Source organism: Leuresthes tenuis, unplaced genomic scaffold, assembly GCF_036924035.1.
Source record: "Leuresthes tenuis unplaced genomic scaffold, fLeuTen1.0.hap1 SCAF_15, whole genome shotgun sequence".
NCBI lineage: Eukaryota > Metazoa > Chordata > Actinopteri > Atheriniformes > Atherinopsidae > Leuresthes > Leuresthes tenuis.
In genome coordinates, this window is record NW_027325369.1 from 20755827 (window position 1) to 20775818 (window position 19992).

At 40.9% G+C, this 19992-nt stretch overlaps 1 protein-coding gene across 3 annotated transcripts; it reads right to left on the bottom strand.

The window, feature by feature from the left end:
* Positions 1-2232: 2232 nt before the first annotated feature.
* Positions 2233-15521, bottom strand: ppp2r5ca (protein phosphatase 2, regulatory subunit B', gamma a). Of its 3 annotated transcripts, none has more exons than XM_072364733.1 (14): positions 15322-15521; positions 10441-10640; positions 9386-9496; positions 9159-9251; positions 8923-9053; positions 8741-8800; positions 8448-8556; positions 8088-8141; positions 7699-7869; positions 7151-7278; positions 6546-6647; positions 6383-6455; positions 5284-5400; positions 2233-4689 (listed from the first exon to the last, which is right to left on the bottom strand). In XM_072364733.1, exons 1-14 carry the CDS (start codon positions 15413-15415, stop codon positions 4555-4557), a joined length of 1578 nt encoding a protein of 525 aa, XP_072220834.1. In that variant the 5' UTR covers positions 15416-15521; the 3' UTR covers positions 2233-4554. The 3 variants fall into 3 exon arrangements, with proteins under 3 accessions (XP_072220834.1, XP_072220832.1, XP_072220833.1); XM_072364732.1 differs by having other exon boundaries at positions 4613-4689; positions 5284-5365; positions 15322-15520; XM_072364731.1 differs by lacking the exon at positions 5284-5400 and having other exon boundaries at positions 15322-15517.
* Positions 15522-19992: the final 4471 nt, after the last annotated feature.

The window sequence follows — 19992 nt, forward strand, 5'->3', positions numbered from 1 at the left end:
AAAGTTTTCTAGTTGCCTGGGGTTTTGTGATGCGATGCAACACCTAATGGCATGATGGTATTATGATGCAAGAGTTCAGCAAGGTAGGCTGGGTCCAGGCTATAAAAACATAAAAAATAAAAAAAAGCAAGAAATAAAGAGCTGCATTCAAATCAAGCAGGACTACGGACTATCATTTACTATCAAAGTGTTATATGTTCTCTGTCTTACTTTAATTTAATATAGAGTGAGTCTACATCACTCTTCAGGTTTTCAGGATTTTCAATCAGAAATGTCAGTCTAGGACAAAGCACCACAGCTTCCGGAGCCGTCTCAGGAAAAACAACAAATCTCTGGCTTCTCAGAAATCATCCTCTTTTCACAACAAATACATTTGTTTTCAATTGGCCTCGCACTCACCAATCCTTTGTGCTTGCACCATAACCTTTTGTAACATCAAGATTAAATATTCTTTCTGCACCTAGAGATAAGCTACTCTGGCCAACTGTCACAGGACTACAGGGCCACAAATCACTGTCATTACTGAAACAGGAAGTAATCCATAAATCACGTGTGGTTTAGAAAAATAAGAAAAGTGTGTGACAGTTTTCTCCTGCCTTAAAAAGGTTATGCGTCTCTCAGTGAAGGAGCTTTGCACGTCCATTACATCAGTCTCTCAGATGGAGCCTGTTCAATACAGGACAATGAGGTGGATTTACTAAATATGTTAGTCTGTTAATAAGTCTGTTAATAACTCTTTTTATCGATACAAATAACCTCTGTGCAATGACTCGTTTGTTTGTACAGTTGCTTCAGATATGCTTAATTACTCTTTTTTCAGGAAATTAACTTATCTTTAGTGACCTTTTATAGGTGCATGAACAAAATGTAAAACATTTGAATTCCATGAAGGACAAGGTGCCGACAGTTTGTTACTACCGGATTTAATCTCGTTGTTATGTAAGGTGAGGCCAGCGCTTGAATTGAGATCCTTGTTGCTGCTTTCTTGGAAGAATTGGTTCTACAAAACTGAGGGACTGAAAGACAATAAGCAAACCAATAAGGTCTATTGGAGACTTAATTTCATGTCCCTCGAATATAAATATATATTTTTAATTTTAAGTAATGATACGTATTTGTAATGTGCAAAAATAATGTTTTCGATAAACTGATTGGAATAGATGGAGAAAATAATTTTCAGATGCACATTTGTCCACTAAATATCAAACTGCTATCTGCCCTAATCCAGCTTGGTCACACTGCATTGGACCTGATGCAATGATTTCACAGAAATCAGATGGCATCATGTGACGTTGCCACTGGAGAGCAAAAGACTGACATTGTCATCGCAGTGAAAGTGAGGGAGTGAGTGCTTTAGGGAACGGTGTTTGTGTTTTTTCGATCACTGCATTCATACAGCAGCTGTGAGTGCAACCACTGATCTGATGCGACCTGCACATCTGTGATAATGCTACGGTTACATCTGCTTAAAGTGGAACCACAGATGTTTGGCTGTGAATTTTATCGTGCTCATTTTCAATTATCTGCCACCCCCTTGTGTCCATAGCAACTCACTGCCGGTAATCTCATATGCTGCACAGGCGTAACATTAGCACTGTGTTAAAGCCAATGATGAGGAAAAACACCATTCAGTAGAAAACTGCTGGTAGTTGCAATTATCGCTTAAATTAGTCTCATTTTAACTTGACTTTAGCTCTGACTCGCTTTACTGCCTCGGCATCTCAAAGACGCTTAAAACTTTACTGTTATAATCAATAATTGTAGGAAAATTGTCCCTTTTGTGTATTTTGCTTTTCTCAAAATACCCGTCGTGCAAATAAAGCATATCGCAGACATAATTAGATGATAGCTCAGTATATACATATATTTTGATGAACAAAAAGTAACTAAGAGGCATTTACGCAGTTTTCAAAATGAGTGAATTATCTATGTTTGGGTTGGGTTTTTTCTGCTTACTCAGACCCCATGAAGTTTACTTCCCTATTCGGCCTTAAATTCAATGACTTTAGATGAGGTTCTTAGCTGGTACTCTGCTGTGCAACGAGTGCTGCAGCATCAAAGATAACCTTTGTACCCTGAATTTTTTTAAGGATGTTAAGTAAACCCAAAATGGATGAATGGTTTAAAATATATATTCAGAGGATCCCTTTATTTATTCTACATAGGTTTACATCACGATGTCAGTGATAAGGACCACACCATAAAACAGTTGTAAATTATTTAGAAGAGGGTGAGGAAACTTTAAAGATTTTAATAATAAAAATAAAATCTCATCAGTACAACCAAAACTGGAAAATAAGACGGTACGTGCCAGATTGAGTTCTTTCACTTGCTATTGATGTTTTTATTCTGTACAGAGGGACAATTTGTACAAAATTAATCTAGATATATAACACTACATGAAACAAGGTAAATCATATATACAATATTAAATGACTCATATAGTACAGGTCACATACAAAAGGACACTTTAAGTTAACATGTTTTGGAAATAAATGTGTTAAAATTAAGAGACCTGCAGAAAGAGAACAAGCCACAAAATTATTTCTAAATCATCTTTTGTTATCATGGATGACTCATTTTTCAGCACTAAAAGAAACCAACAACTCGGATTCATAAAATTAAATACGACATCTCTCCCAGCAAGCTGGACAGTTTCATAAATGCAATGACTGCGACGACAGAAATCAGTTTGGTGAATGGCATTCCTCCAGGGTAAAAGGTACATGTTTAACATGGTAAATTTTAACTTACATCTTTTTTGCATTCAAGCAAATACAGTATTAATACAGTATACAAGCCAAGTCACAATGTCAGTTTATTTTCAGCATCTGGTATTTGTGTGGCTGTTTCATACCAGTCGTTCTCAGCACTGGGCTTTCTGAACAGCCAAAGAAAGAAACTACTTTTTTTTTTCTTTTCTAAAAAGTATCCAAAATGTGTCATCCTCACCATCCTCCAGAGACGAAAAAAACAAAGAAATACAACACTTCATTTGAAGAAATCTAGCGGAGCTCCGTAGTTTAAACAATGGTACTGACTGGAAAAGTTTCCAACCTTAAAGAAAAGAAATCATCCCCACTGAGAGGAATACGGTTTGCAGAAAAAAATAAAATAAAATAAAATTATAAATCACAAACCAAACAAACTGAACTTAGCGACGGTAGCAACACAAACATGCTACGCTTCAACTTTTTGAGAAAATTGACTTTTTTTTTGTAGCTCTTCAAGTAATTCTGTCTGTCATTTAATGACAGTCTGTACAGCTACTGTGGATACAAGCTCTTGACTTTGATCATTTTATTCTATATTCAATGGGGGATTTTAAGCCTTCATAGCATACGACACCAATAGGTCCTTATATTCAATGAACAAAGACCTGACTTACATCACTCTCGCTGTGCCAAAAGAGGGGAAAAAAAAGTGTCCCCCGCCCCCCCGATATTCTTACAGAACAGATCTATACCTCCTCACACAGTAAAAAAATGTATCATTCTTCTTTATTTCATTGAGTTGCTCCCAATCTTTCTAATCAGTAGTCAGCTGAAAAACGCTACAGCCAAGCTCAGGATGTTGCTACAACACCGCAGAAAATACGCTCGGCCTGTTCGTTCAGATTCATCTTAGGCTACTAAACTCAGCAAGTACCATTGTTTGAACTGTCTAGGCATTGCTATGGTCTGGTTTTCAAATATTGCCAGGGAACAGAAGGAAGCAAGCACATAAAAGAGCGGCATATGGCACAAAAACAATAAAATGGGAAGCGTCAAGATGTCCACAGGACAACTTCCCCTTTCCTCGCCATCTTCTCTGGACGTTGCAAGGCTAAGAACAGGCCCCAGTGTGGTCTTAAGTGTGCTGAAACCCAAAATCTTTCAAAGAACCTCGACCCAAAACAAAAGGCAGGTGTCCCTGCGAGAGTCACAGATAAAATCATGAACCGAACATAGAGAACGCAACAGTCTTGGCACTGACAAGATGTCTGTTAGAGCAAAAAAATAAAGAAAACCAATGACATGAAAGTCTTTTCTTTCATCTGAACAAGAAGGTCTGTTTTTGTTCCCTTTGAAAGAGAATAAAACTGAGACGAGACCATGAGACGATCCTTAGACAGTGAGTCAAACGGTTCCTCTTTCCATGCCAATCCGTTGTGAACATGCTTGTATGAAGGAATGGAGAACCTGTTTTGTGCCGTCTGTACTCCAAGGTTCCTCATTTACAGTGAGCGCACGGAAGGATGGAAGGAGAAGGGAAGGCGAAAGGACAGGAAAAATTATGAGAAACTACATTGTATGCCGCAAGGGCTAAAAGACACACAGATACGCTCCCACTTGTCGTCAAAGAAAGAAAAAAACCTGAGAAAGTAGAAAACTGTGGGTGATGGATACAGGGTTTCTGCACTGGGCAGCAGGAATGAATAAAAACTAAGGATTCTGAGGAAAAGTGATGATCGGCAGAGGGATGGAAAAGCCCAGCACGGTTCACCAGCGTAATTCTGGCGTCTGGGCGAAGATGTCCATGGCTGTCGAGGGCAGAAGGGGAACCTGGTGGGGCCTAGAGTCCATCATGGGTGGTCAACATTTCATCAGCTCTGCGGTGGGACTCCAAGGCTTTTGTGGTGTAGATATCCTGAGGCAAATCAGACTTGCGCCGCACCATGGGCCGCTCTTTTCGTTGTTCGTGCTGCAACTGCGAGATGGACAGAGGGAAGTCCGTTATCATCGGGGTTCACACAATCTTCCGTTTTCATTGCGTCTTTCCAAAAATGGGTTTGAACATGATGCACTCATCATGTAGCGAACCAAAAATATTAAAAACCGACATATTTATTCATGCCAACATCCTTAACTACAGTTACAGAGCCCCAAAGATAGCTGCAGTTAGGGAGGTTATTGCAAGATCAAATTAATATAGAACTGAGCTGAGATTTATCGTTCATAATTTTGCACTGTATATATATATATTCAGGCAATTTACTTTGGTCAGTATCATAACTTTATTGAGCTGGAACCCAACACTTTGAAGCTCCATACAACTAAGACAACATGCAAAGGGAAGCAGTTAAATGAATAAGAAAGCTCTAGATCCCACGGCGAGATTTGTTCCGCTGCTGGCGTGATAATACAGCTCGCTTTGTGTCATTGTGAGAGATAAAACTATATTTTTCATAAATCACAAGTAATATAATTACTTATGGGATGGCAGCTTGATTAGGAGACGTGTCTTTTACCAATCAAGACCAATAATGAGAGGAAATGGAGACAGAGAGAAAGTCAGGTTTACCTGAGTTGTGCCCTCCTCAACTGTCTTTTTTAACCTCTGAACATCTTCTATCAAAGGGACATCCGTCTCCATAGCTACAGGACTATTGAGGTCAGGGGAATCAACATATACATAGAACTATGTTGAAAGAAAGGGAAACAAAGAAAAACAAAAAAAAACAAAAAAAAAAAAAAAAGAATGGAGAAAATACTTTCAGTCGCATGCAAAGAAGAAGTTTTCCTAGAGTTGATTTTACTGCCGCTGCAGGGTAAGAATCCCAGTGGCTGAAACATTTTCAGTTCTTACTTACTAAAACATTACAGTCAACAATCTGAGAGGCCACCGCGGCTTCGAATCAAAGATTCTGCGTCACGTCAGCATCGTAACACTGATCTCTGAGGGGTGGAAATGTCACAATGTGTCCTTTTGGCTTAGTTTTCAGGATATGTCTATATCCAGATAGACATACTTTGCATGTCTATAACTGTTGTCTCTTGGCTTCGCAGAGACTGGAAACAGTTTGCCTCAATCTCAAAAAAAAAAAAAAGGTGGAAAAGATTCCTTTACCATAATAAAACGCATCTACAGCTCACTGGTGTTACTTAGTCGCTGGGCAGCAAGAGTAAGAATGCACAAAAGTCAAGTTAAACGTATAAAACACAGTCTAAGAAAATCTAGACGGGTAAAGGAAAACAAAAGAAACTAAAAGTCTCAGTCAAAAGCATTTGGACAGTTAAATAGCATCTGTTCAAACTTCAAACACTGAACCTGAACAAATAAATGTATGCCACGTCTCAGTGTCGATATTCACCACCTGCTGCATGGACTCAGCAACCATCTGTAACAATGATTCCAAACTGGTGATGGGACTACTTTAGCAGGAAATGGAAATCTAATTTCCTCTTTATTTGCCCTTATATTGAAACACTGAGGTGGCCAAATGTCCAATTACGTCCAAGCCTGTGCAACAGGCATTGTGTCAGCAGAAACATTTCAAATTTCATGTACCAGCTGTCCAAATACTCCAGGTGGAGACTGTATCTAACACACATATTGCTGCAAACAACCACATTGGCAGAAAGGAATAAGGAGGCGTTTAAATGACTGAAAGACTGCTCACCTGTGGATTCGATTTTGCGAGGTTCTCAATCTTGATCCAAGCCTCTTCGCGTTCTTTTGATTTCGCCTTCTCCCTGTTTAACACAGCATCACAACATCTCACTAACCTGTTCCGCTCAATTAAAAAAAATTTAAAAAGTGGAGGAAAAGACTTTGTTGCTTACTTATTTTTCTCAGCCCTAAACTGCTGCGTGCAGTCGTCGAAGAGCTTCTGGTTCATCTCCATGAAAAGCTTTAGAGCGTTGTAGATGAGGCCGTGGATGGTCCTGTGAGCACACACACGGGCAAAGTTGGTGAGAGTCCAATCTTTGCACAGATGAGCAAAAAAACTGTAGTGCAGACCAGGTTTTTCCCCCCACTAAACCAAAAAAAAAAAAAATTGACACTTTGTAGAACACTATATTCTACGTTTAGTGTAAGGCCGCTTAAAATACCGGACGTGTTCCAAGACAGATATTCAGATTAGGAAGCCAGGCTATTTAAAGCAGCAGCCGACCTAGTTTAAAAACTGAATTATAGGGCACGAGGATGAACAGACTCCTCTAGACAAACGTCAGGTGTCGGGTGTCTCACTGGTCGTCAGAAGAGGACGTTCTGTGACTGCTCAAACGTGTAGAAACCCCCCCCCCCCCCCCCCCCATGAGAACACTATGCAAACTATTTGGTCAGGTAGTGTCACAGTGGTGTGGAGTGCAGTGCAAAGCACAAAGCCAGCCTTTCCCCAACATTACAGCAGCTCATGCTGACGCGCCACACGTCAGAAGCTTACTTGTTCCAGTGCGTCTTTGAGTTGCGGTACAGAGCGGGAAACATAATAGGCAAAATCTTCGCTGCGTTGTCGCTGATCAGACTCATGATATACTCGTTGTTCCAGTAGTACAGAGCTCTCTCTGCAACCTGAAAACGAAAAAATACAGCGATTCAGTTGGACATGTGTGGAGAAGGAAAGGTGGGCGAAATGATGATGTGAGAATCTTTTGCATCAAATCTCTGCGTCCTGCTGTCGGTTTGATTATATTCTCAAAAGTCCTGCTTGGAAGTTGTGGGTCAAATTTTTATTTAAATTATCCCGATCCACCATAAAAAAAATAAGCTTTACTTCCTAGATGTACATCGTGTCCAACGAACACCGTCCCCCATTCACGCTTTAATCCAAGCGGAGAGGGACATTTTAACAGTGCTCTACTTCACTCATTTAAAAAAAATAAAAAATAAATCGCACAAACTCTACAAAGCAGATCACAGAACAAATTAAGATCAGTAGTCGCAGTCCAAGTTGTTATAAAGTAGATCAGATTGAGATCATTCATCCAGTACCTGGAAATGCGGGCTGGACACACACTTAGCCAGCTGTCTGAAGAGAGGCTCCTGCACCTTAACAAACTCTGAGGGCTCGATGACATCCAAGATCTCCTCCAACTCATTTAGGAACATCACCTCCTTGGGACTGTGAGTCTTTGGCCAGTACTTTAGTAGAGCCATTACCACCTAATGGGATGAGGAGGGAGGATAACAATCACAAATCAAGGACGACTGTGGAAAAGATTCAAGGTTCAACCTTCTTTCTTTCTTTGTCACATGCACAGTCAAATGTAAAAATGAACATGATCTGCCTTCAAGACTGAGACAAAAAAAGGGGGAAAATGTTGTGAAAACAAATCAAACGAAACACATGCGTCAAAATTCTATGATTTTACATGACGTACCGGCTCAGTTAGAGTGCTGTCCTTTTCCAAAAACTGCACCACACAGTAAGCCAGCTGCAAAACACAAGCAAATACCGTCACTGGACTGCTAAAGTGTTGCTTTAGCACCGCTAAAGGTTTGTGTTTCCAAGGTAAACTGCTAAACTGGGACAGAAAAACCTGTCTGCAAAGAGTATTCCTGTTTTTGACAACTCATGGAGTGAATTCAAGAGGGGCGGGGCATCCAAAGCAAGTTTGTACGAGAAGAATCCAAGCAAAATGTGGAGAAAGCATGCAAGTTGCACATCATCTAAAAGCTGGGACTTTCAGCCGAAGGGGTTAAAGAAAAATTAAATAATTCATTATTATCTGACAACGTACCTGTGGATGGTAGACACTGAGTGATTTGACTTTGTGCAGAGGCAATAAAACCTTCAACAGGAAAATCTTGTGCTCCTCTTTTAGTGGTAAGGCAAACCCGTTGATTATGCTGTTTGGAAGGGAAGAGAAGAAAAGAAAAGTTTTCAGAACCTCTGAAAAACAATCCGTCGTCATTATTATTAAACAGCTGGAAAGGAACCAAAGTCACTCACACATAGAATGTTTCTACAACAGATAAAGAATACATTTCACGCCCGATGGCTGCATTCAAAGACTTTAGCAAAGATCCATACCTTCCAAGTATTTCCAGAAGTTCAGCTATACCATTGTGGTGCTCAGTCTCGTAGATAAACCTGTAAGAACCACAGACTCTTGAATGAAATGAACCAAATAAGGGACTCGTACAGCACGTCCACTGCTTATTTCTGACAAACATGTTTGGCCACATGTGGGCCAGCAGGACAGCAGCACTGACCTATAGAAAATGTTATTGATCTGTTTTCTGATGTACGCCCTCAGCCCCAGAAACTTTCCATAGATCCTGTGGAGAGTGGTTTTCAGGAAGTCTCTCTCTCTGGGATCCTCACTGTCAAATAGTTCTAGGAGCTGCAACAGTAACGAAAAGCGAAACATTATTTAAAAAGCGCTCGACAGTTTTCCCTTTTAATCGCATATCTGCGTTTTATTTGTTCCGGTAAGTTATTTTCTTACCTGCATAACAAATTTCTGGTCAATGTACTTCTTTGCTATGTTAGGCTGGAAGTCAGATGATTCTAAAAACCTAAGGAAAAATTCATAGACGAGCTGCAAGGGGAAAATGGAGAGACGGGTGTGAATGCCGGGAGGCTCTGGTACAGCATAAAACACACAAAAAAAAACGAATACACCGTTTTTTAAAAGCGTGTTCCAGATATGCTGAAGGTTTCAAATAAATCAACCTGTAGGTGGGGCCACGCAGCTTCTAGTGTTGGCTCATCCTCTTCTGGATCAAACTCCGCTCCGGTGGGGTTGGACGAAGGAGGCAACGTCCTGAACATGTTGATAGCAAACTAAAAGAAGGGAAGGGAAAGAAATTAATACGTCGAATGTTTGTTCCCCTCAACATTGGATCGTTTTGATTCACTGAAACACAACCAACTTCTTTGGGTTGTTAAATCAACCCTTTCAAACAGAAAAGTGCTGTGATGTCTACCTGCAGATACTTTCAGATGAAAAAAAAAAAAAGAGCCTGGCCTAAAAAAGTTTTTTATTTTAGGTTAATGTTTATTTTGTCCTCGCAACTATTCCTCCGAGGGTTTGGCCCACAATAATCCGAGTGTCTTGTGTTTCTGGCCTCTCAAAGTGTCAACTGACTTCCCTGCGGCCTGCCGTTCCCTGCCAGGCAGATCATGGGACAGCGCAGGTGGCCCACTAAAACACTAAGAGCCTTGTTTGAAGAAGAAAAGCTACAAGGTAGATCAACCACTCTGGGCTGCGCTGCACTTCCAACGCATTATAGGCCAAGAAGATGACTGTGCATTAACGCCACGGTGGAAATGCCGTGAGGACAAGCAGGCCGCTCAGTCAGGGGGAGGAGAACCCTGCGCCAGATTTTCGTATTGCTGCACACTGATGACTGCGATGTTGTGGCGAGCAAATCTCCGATGACAATCGGGCTTCAATTTAAAACGCAGGTACGCTTAAATTAAAATCAACCGATTCTAAACAAACCGCAACAGCCGCTGAACACGTCAAATGTTCCCTGGACACTTCAGAGCCGAGTCTTTTTTTAAAATCGCTGAATAATTAGCTTATTAACACATTCATTAACCATAAAATGAGAGAAAGTAGAGGAGTTCTCTAAATAGAACTGACTGGATCAGACATCTTCATTTACTGGGGAGGTGTGGGAGTGCATGGAACCCTAAAAACAAACCCAGGAAAACTGATCACAAGCATCAGTGGAGACACTCCGACTCAAATGCAGACTTGACCTGGCTCCCACTCTACTGACCATGTGCACCACCTCCGGGTAGATGGGCTCTGTGATGACATTCCTATTGTGGGTGATGTACTCCACCATCTCGCTCAGGGCCGCCCGCTTCACTTCCTTCCATTTCAGGTCACTCAAGGGGTCGGACAGGAAGTCGAAAAGAACGCAGCACTGCCGCAGCTTCTGGATGAAGAGCTTCTCCTGTTCTGCAGGGGCCACATCTAAGCAAAGAGAGAGAGAAAGAAGAAGAAAAATAAAGGGGGTGAGGTGGCTTTAAGGGCCAACTGAGAGAGCGGACGGCGTGAGGAGACAGTTGAGAATTTACAAGTATGTAAATAAGTATTTACAAAGGGTGAAAGGTCACGAGGGAAATGAAGGTGCTGTCGAAATGTCAAGAATGGCAGTTAAAACGGCAAGAAATATGAAGCAAAAACAAAGTGATGAAGGCTTGGTGTGCTGAGACAGGGGCTGAGATGGTTCGAGCAAAGCGGGGAGGACAAAAGACGGCGTAGAAGAAGAGGACTTGGGACTTAGATGAACAGTTACAGAGTAGCCCTTTCTCTCTCTCACACACACACAGACAAAAAAGGGATTATTTTTTAAAGGAAACCTGGCCATTATATGAGCCCACTGTGATCCGACGACTCCCCACTTTGCTTCATTTCCACCTGAACACTCACGAGCACAGGCCCACAGACAAAGCATCTCTGCCGGAGTGAGCACTTCACACATGACAACACAAGAAGGAAACGACCATTCGCGACACACTAAATTCCTACCAACTCATGTGGTGCAGTAATAACACACAATCGCACCATAATTATGTAGTTATGCGACTTAACTTTGATGTAGCCCCGTTTCTGTTCTCTGAGGCTCAGTGTTACCATTGCAGAGGTGTGTGCTGGAAAACAAGCTCAACATAAGCACGGCTTCCACGACACGCTAGTCGATTTTCTAATCTGTGTTCTGTTATCCGCAAAATATCAACAGGGTGTGAGAATAAAAGACAACTTAACCACAAGTCAGGGCCGAGCACAAAAACACGAGAAGGCTGTGCATGTCCCCAGTTGGATAGTGTTACGAACAATCTAAAAAGCTACTAATCATCAGTTAAAAGGTAGAACTTTTTAAGCCAAATTCACCCGACACCCAGGACATAACCTCCAAAGCAGATAAAGTGCACAGAGACGCCTTCGTAAAACCGATAACTTGCTTTAAGCTCAACATGACTCACTAAAACCTCTTAGTGCGGTCCCCATTCACAGTAGAAAAAGAAAAGACATGTTTCCGTAACGCCTCCTGAAGGATGAGGCTGTTGTTGAGACGGCAACGTTCAAATGCTCACTCTAAACATGGGAGTTTTCGCTCTTCATAATCAGCAGCCCGTTTGCTGCGTTCCATTCCAGAATGGTGCAAATTTACAGAGGTACAATAAGGATGTCCTTTAGCTAAACTCAGGTGATGCACGGTCAGAAACAGCTGAGTGTGACACCGATGAGGGGTCTGTCGGATCAACACGTTCTCATTTGGCCTTAAGCAGAATCAGATCTAAAATTCTGTAAGCAAATCTACGCCGTCATTGGTGCCGCTGCTGGTTAGATATGTTCTGTATCTGATGGAAGACAAGAGCACTCAGTGTTACTTATCGCTGCCGACACACATACGCAAAGACCACAGCGCGCTACAGTAGCTGTACATCAAGGTTCTGATGAATGTCTTCAGCCAGAGTCACCGCTTGTGGACAGAGTCGCACTTAAAATGTAATCCGGCTCTTTCGTTACGCCATTTACAATAAGGCCACATGAGAAACAAGATGGCCCTTGCACCCTTTGTGCAAGCAAACCATGACAAACCACGTAGTAACGAATCAGGAAGGGCACCAAGGCTCGGCCGCTGTATGATGATGATGATATGGATATCTACATGGTAAATACATCAGAGGGGGGAAAAAAATAAAAAATTCCATTCCTCCTGCTGCTTCACTGTGCTGTAACCTGTGGGCAGAACGCACACAATTACTGAGATAAGCAAATTAGGTTGTGAAACAAATGAGGATTTATGAATTTGACTCAATGGGGAAAACTTATAAATAACCAACTGATATGAGAAAGCAGAGCACAGCAAAGCCACTATTTCCCAAGCAGAAACCTAACCAAATAACTCTAGAAATTGATTAGTCTCTTTCGGTTATGTTGGAGGATTGAAATTAATCGTCGCATTTGAAAGAAAGTTAGAAATGCTGCTGTGTCATAAGAAAAAAAACAATCGGGTAAAGAAGTCACGAAGGAGTCAAACGGGCCGTAAAAACTATTCACTCACGCCCTCGTTTTAGTGAATGTGCACAAGAGCGTCAAAGGCTAATGTACAGAGTTGAGGAGGGCGAACACATTTGCAAACACACACACACACACACACGCAAACACACACAGATTCGGTGCAAAGCATTCCTGCAAACAGGCAGATTCGTGGTAAGGAGAGAGATCTCCTATTCAGACATAAAGGAGACTTGGCTCAGACACACACACACGTCTGCAGTGTCAATTTCAAGTTAGCCAATTTATCTTGATGACAGTTAGAGGCTGGGAATTCCAGAGGAGAGGGTAAGCGTGTATGTGAGCTGCCATTATCAGCCAGGTTTATAAAGATCAGGCAACCGAGAGGGCAGCCGCTGGTTTGTTTCACACATCAACCTGCACAGATGTCATCATTCAGTCAAAAGCAACAAATAACTGGTTTCCAAAGTGTATTTTTCAGAATGATGCAGAGTTAGGTGAAGTGAAATCCTTTTTTACTGTAAGGTTCATAGCAACGTGCAGTAGTCCGGGCTGCAGTGGGATATCAAGCTGGACAGGAACATGGTGCCATGCCTTGCATCTCTGACCGTGTCAGACTTAAGTAGGTCTCATTACATAAGTTTGTCTGCGTGTGTGATAAAGGTTCGTTACACTCCTAAAATACCCGGTGGGTCGTTGTGCAACAGATAAAGGCCCAGTGTTGTGATTCCAAAAATTGATGTTTGCCACAATGTGACTTCTATAATGTAATTCATTCAAGGCTGGGGTGGGAAGCAGGCATGTGCAGTCTCACACACACACACACACACAAAAAAACACAAACATTATGTGGAGAACACAGAGAGATTCATCTTAATCTTACAGCCCCCCTTCCCTCTCATTCAAATTAAAGATAATAAATAAGTGGAGTCACAGTTTTTAGTTTTTCTCCTTATAAGTGGGTCAAATGAACAGCTGCTAATCTGGAGCTGAGACTGCTTTGACAACCTGCTTTATCGTCAATATGTCAGTGATCAATGTAAACACCGCCGGGCGCTATTCACAACCCTGCAGAGAAACCACGTATCGCAAATTTGAACGCACGTCGGCAACGACCGTGTTCACACTGACGGGCAAAATGTGTTTGGAGTGCATTGTAACAAAAACACATGAGAGTGTATTCTGGGTTTGAAAGGAATACCTGGATCCAGGCCTACGTTCTGTTTCGAAATGGGTGTCACTGCCAAACCTGAGACACGTTCTTATCTAGAGTTTGAAACTTCCACTGTGACTTCTGCAGGTAGTCACGGTGACCAGCATTAAAAGGGGAAAAATTCATATCTACTGCTAAAATCAAAAGTCTTTGGTGTCTGAAAAAAAAATACATAAACTACATAAACACGAGATGCAATGAGATATTAAAGCAAAACTAAAGGGGGTCTGTAATTCATGAAGAGTGAATACATATGCACTCCGAACAATGCTCGTTGTATGTGTGAAGCTGAGTTAATTTGACTAAACAAAACACAAACGGATGCTAGTATCCTTTGCATACAAAGATGCACATTATGAGGATGCGGGGTACAGAGTACAGTCTGGTTCAACTGGACTCACTTTGTGAGGGTCGGGATACAAGACCTTTGGTCTGAACGTGCCGAGACAGAGAGACACACAGAAAGAGTGAGGCAGAGAGAGAATAGTTGTTCCCCGACACTGGGCTGTCATTCAAGGCAGTCGCCTCTATGGCTCAATAGAGTGTAATCAATAATTGCCTGGGGCTTCATCTAATGCCGGGCAGCACCCAACTACAGTAGCAACAAGCTGGGCTTTTCAAACATGACTGAGTACATTGTACATGCATTCAGAGGCAGAGTCGGACGTTGGAATCCTGACAACATCTGACAAAGATGGCTGGCTCATATTGACAGCAGAGCCTCATTGAGAAAGATGCACTAATGAGATGGCCTCTAACTTCTTTAGGTGTCTTGTTTGGAGAAAAACATCTTAGCGTGACACTGACAGGAAGACGGCAAGAAAAAAAAAAGGGGGGGGGGCTGCTGCTTCTGCTGAGAAGTGGCTGTTCTCAGCCTACACACTATGACCAATTTGTGCCCAGATGAACTGGAGTGTGACAAAAATACTGGGCTGAGTAGAACTGCTGAGAGGGAAATGAAGAGAAAAGGCAGTGGATTCCTGGAAAGCTTTCCAAAAACCAGCTACCACTATCAACTGTACAAAAAACACAGAATAACGCCGTTACAGTCAATTAAAATGGAAAAACTATAGGAAAAGAGACCCTTCCCTTGGCTATGACCTCACTTCCTTTGACATCACTAGCTCAGCGGGGGGATGGGCAGGGAGCTGCTAGCTTGTAAAACCAGATTTTTTATGTAGCTTCTGTGCCCCACAGTTATGCACAAAAGCATTACAGACAAGCGTCTCTTAGTTTAATTTTAAATACAACAAAGGTGCTTTCCTAAAGAAAGAAGCAGGGATCTTATCTCAAACCGCTGAATGCTGACTAACCAGGCAGTTACCAGTGGAGGGGAACAGGAGCACAGCAACACACAGCTCTCTCTGCTCTTAATTCCCTAGGACATTATAGGAAGAATAATTTGTCTTCACATACCTCTGAAGTGCATAAGAGCCACCGGCTGAAAAGGCCCATTGGAATTTGGTGCATCCACAACCATCCTGTCTCCAGATTTATTGCATGTCAACATCTAAACCTCAACCAGGAAGGCGATCCACTCAGGGCGAGAGGCCAGCCTCCATTTTAGCACAAAAGCAGATCAGAAAATGAAGCTCTCTGCTGCTGGAGGGAACTGGCTAGTTAGTGATGTAAGCAACTGGGGAGCTAGCTGATTGGCTGAGTTCACACATCTTCGGAGCAATAGGGGGACAGAATGCTGTGAGAAAGGGAGCGTGATTGGATGAGAAAGTGAACCGGGGGCGGGTCGTTCACTGGAATTTTCAGTCCAGCTCCTCCTTTTCACTCACAGGTCTCTGGTGGCGCTGTGCAAGGCAGGCCCCGCTACAGATTTTAGATCAGATTGACTTAAGTCTTTTTCCACAGTTTTGCCATTAGCTGGGGTTTCAACATAATCGGAATTAGGATAAACAGCTGCATATAACTTACTGAGCGAGCTCAGAGAGAGTGAGGCCCTGGCTGAATCTTCAAAGACTTTCATTGTCATATTTTTTCTAGATCTTTATCACAGAGAGGTGGAAAAGAGGGTCAGAGGGGGCCTCAAATCTTTGGATCGAATGAAGAACAAACACAAGAAGAAACCACATGAGGATAGGACAACTGAGTTATTCCAGTGGCCTCTAGCAAGAAGAGCCACAGAAATTCAGGGAAAACTGCTGGGAATATTCACTACACAAGATGAAAGACCTTGTGTATAACATGGTTATTTGATCCGGTGTTGGAATAAAAGTTTAAAAACACATAAAACAGATGGTTGCACTGTGAACAAAACTGAGCCACGGTAAAGATCGTAGAAGGTTTCATGACTTACACTGAGCAATGGTGAACTAGGCAGCGTTTTGTTATTGGAAGTGACGTCCACATACTACACAAAATTAGCTGTAAACAGGAAATGAAAGTAAGCTGACAGCAAATCAAATTCACAGGAAGCTACTGCAGCAGCTTCACACAGCCTGCTGTAATGTTATCTGATCAGTCAAACACAAAAATTACAGTTTAATAATACACGTCGTAAGTCATTCTAAAAATGTCTACATTCTGCTAATTTTATTGGCGAGGGCTAATGTGACAAACTCAGTGGTGAGTAATTACTTCAAGAATGTTTCCAGCATATGTAATACTTGAAGATGCTGAATGACTAATCTGCATTTCATCTTTACATAATGAAGTAGCTGTCCTTTTCATGTGATTCATTCGAGGACACAGTGAAACCACATTCGCACCACAAGACAGACCTCACTTTTAACAACAGTAAGGCACACAAAACCAGTTTTATAGTCATATATAAACTGTGCTGTTTTCAAACAAGTGATAATTAAAATGTAATGAGGAATCCACTGGAGATGCTATGATGTACAGTATGCTTCTGTATCTGAACCTATCACTCAACTAGTACCACATCCTTTTGACGATTAAAGGTTCAAATAACTGGGCTGCAAATAGTCTGGTGGAAAAATATCTTCATCTAAAAGATTCATTCATTTTTACAATTAACCCCTTTGTCTTTCTTTCTTTTCTGCCTTTGCATACTAGTAGGAATCAGTGAACCACATGACACAGAGGAAGAGCCAAAACAATTAAGGTGCAGGGAAACAGGATAGGATTGGACAGCAAGTGTACCACAGTTCTCACTCTTAGCATTCTCTCACTGAGGGGCCAAAGCCTTTCCAAGAGGTGCCATTACATTCCACAGCCATGACAACAGACAGCAGTGTTTTCTGAAAGCTGCCACTTACATCTTACTGGCTGAGTAAAAGTGTGCACAGCTACAGATGATCCACAGGGGTCTTCTTAGTGTCTTAATTAACAAATATCTATAAATGGTCATATGCTGTGTTTTCTTACTGATGGGAAATCATAACAGATCCATCTAAACAGCTGTGCTTAGGTAGCATACGGAATAAGGAATGTAGGGAGTTCAGTTATGGATTTTGGTCATTTCATGGGTTTGTCTATGAATACTTATAAAATAAATAATGTAACAGATTCACTTAAATAAAGCTTTATACCTAAAGTCCAAGGAAAAGGTGAACATTATAACAAAACAAGTAACAACCTTTCCATTTCTAGCCAGCAGGTGGCAGCACAAGCTAAAGATTTGAACCAAAACGCCTTGGAAACTCAAACCCATCACTAAATGTTTTACTAACACCTGGCAGAACATACAGTTTAATCCTCTTCATCAAACATGCATAATTGTCCGACTGACAAAAATTTGCCCATGCCGGAGTTCAAAGACTACAAAACTGAGGTCCTTCGAGGTCCTTCAGTGTCATTTTTTGACCCACAACTAAGATGTGTGATACTAGTACAAACTGTCATTAAAGAAAACCTCTTTCATGTGCACAAAATACAGAGAAAACAAAACTGCTATAGCTTGTGGCACTGAAAGGCAATTTTGAAACAGCTTTCCTTTATAAAACCCTTTATAATCAATTTCTGTAATCAATGTCATATTCATTGCTTGTTCTTTCTGGGGTTATATATTTAGATGAACTACCATAGTGGCTTATTTGTATCCTGCACACACAAATGTGCTTGTACACACTTGTATGGACTAAGGAGAGCAAAAAATTGTGGTGAAAGGGCTAAGAGATGCTTGCCACTCTATAATGTAGATGGTGAATATTGTGATACACTGTAAACACTGTGTTTAATAAAACTAACATTTCAAAAGTTTAGGGGTGCGTATGTATAATGTCACAGTTAGAGCTCCTTTTAGTTGGGATATTGTCTCAGGGAAACAGATACAGACACCAAGACACCGTAACCCATTCAGACCTTTGGCTTCATTCCAAAACACTCTCTAAAAACCTGAATATTTTCTAGAAAGGTTAAAACCCTCAGCTTTTATTGTGTATTTTTGACTTTGCTCTTATGTTTATCGTTATCATTTTAAGGTAAAGAGTAATAAACAGTCACATAAGCTCACACATGATCTTGTATGTTAATCAATGAACTGAACACAAGTGCTGTGCTCACTTCCTGTAGAGTGTTCACTAAATAGAGGACTCACTAATGTGCTGGGCTAGACGCTGCCGATGCTTCTTGAATGCAGCTTTATAATTACCTGCCATTTATTCACAGTTACAAGTTGCCTAAACAAACACTGCCAAGATACATACAGAACAAATATGAAATAATGGTCAGCATCATGTGCTGTTTTTGGCTGAGATGATGTTGTGATATCTCTCTATATAATGCTGACTTGGACTGTATCAACCTACACAAGCACTGACAGCAGCTCTAACTTTATAATGCTTATAATTATCATTATGATTATGTTTATCATTACCTTTCTTTAAGCAGGAAAAGTCTCACTGAGATCAGTGATCATTTTCCTGGAGCGTCCTGGCTAAGACAACAGCATCAGCACAGTTACAACACACTTCTAACATAGACATTTTGTCTATATGCATTGACAAAAGCATAAGAATTGCACAAAGTTAACATCTTTTTAAAAGTGAAAAGCAATGCCCTAATAAATCATAAGTCAGAAAGGGAAATTTCTTTATTTTCCAAATAAAGAAACTCGACACATGTTACTATTTATTTCTTAAGTCCTGCTTCTCAGGCAGAAAAAAGATGAACACTTAACGGTTGAGTATGATTATGAATGGTATTATTGACTTACTTACCAGACATTCTACAGGGGTAAGAAAATAGAAAAAATCTGAGCTGTGAACATTAACGCCAGCTAATAGTAGCTAATGTTAGCTAATGTTAGCAGGTACCACTGGCTCGAGACTTCAGTGTGCAGGGCATGATGGTCTGTTTGGATCCATAGTATACATCTTCTGTACACTGCTTTTTGTGGTCAACATGATAAAAATTTAGTGCCAAACAAAATGGCCGCCTCACTATACAGTACACTACATAGTGAATGAGCGGACAGTTCCAACACAGCGAAGGTGTGAAGCAGAAAGCCAAACTATAACTAGAACAAAAGTTTAAAAAAGGAAGTAATTATCTTTAAAAAAAAAAAAAAAAGTATCCTTGAAAGAGATTATTTTTTCTTTTTGATATCATTAATTAATCCCCATGATACTGTCCTGAAGTCCAGGGTGATGTATACACACCACATGTGATCTTTTTTATAACAAAAACCTTTTGCTTGTACAATTATCAATAACAATAACCATTACCAATATTGCTAATGCTTCATGTTCTGTCCAAAAACTGATTATTAGCTCTCTCATATGTTTAAAAGTACTTTGTATATCTATCTCAGTTTAAAATATTAAGATTATGGATGTTAACTGCAATATATAAATATATATTAAATGACTAAAGTCAATCTCTAAAGCAAAAAAAAAAAACTAAAAATGAGTCTCGTACCTCCAAGAATACAATATAATATCAAAGGACAGTGCTTTGTCTGTAAGACCTAAAATATTCTCATGACATTAAAGACCTTGCTCTCACTATGTATGTTTTCTCAAAGAGACCACTGAGGGGTCATAGGTTATTTAGCCACCTTCTTTCTTATTGTCATGAAATGAACAATGAACTGTGGATGTGCAGCCATCCAGCTTGCAAACACTTTGTACACAGCTATGGAGTCCCCCAGCTTGTGCAGGTATGAGAACA

What these genes read in the sequence shown, in the direction of transcription:
- ppp2r5ca (XM_072364733.1), bottom strand. Translation starts at nt 15,415, where the DNA reads ATGTTGACATGCAATAAATCTGGAGACAGGATGGTTGTGGATGCACCA. An exon ending in ATCAATAACATTTTCTATAG is followed by an intron (nt 8,801 to 8,922) that starts GTCAGTGCTGCT and finishes TGGTTCTTACAG; the next exon opens with GTTTATCTACGAGACTGAGC. An exon ending in TCGCAAAATCGAATCCACAG is followed by an intron (nt 5,401 to 6,382) that starts GTGAGCAGTCTT and finishes CTTTCAACATAG; the next exon opens with TTCTATGTATATGTTGATTC.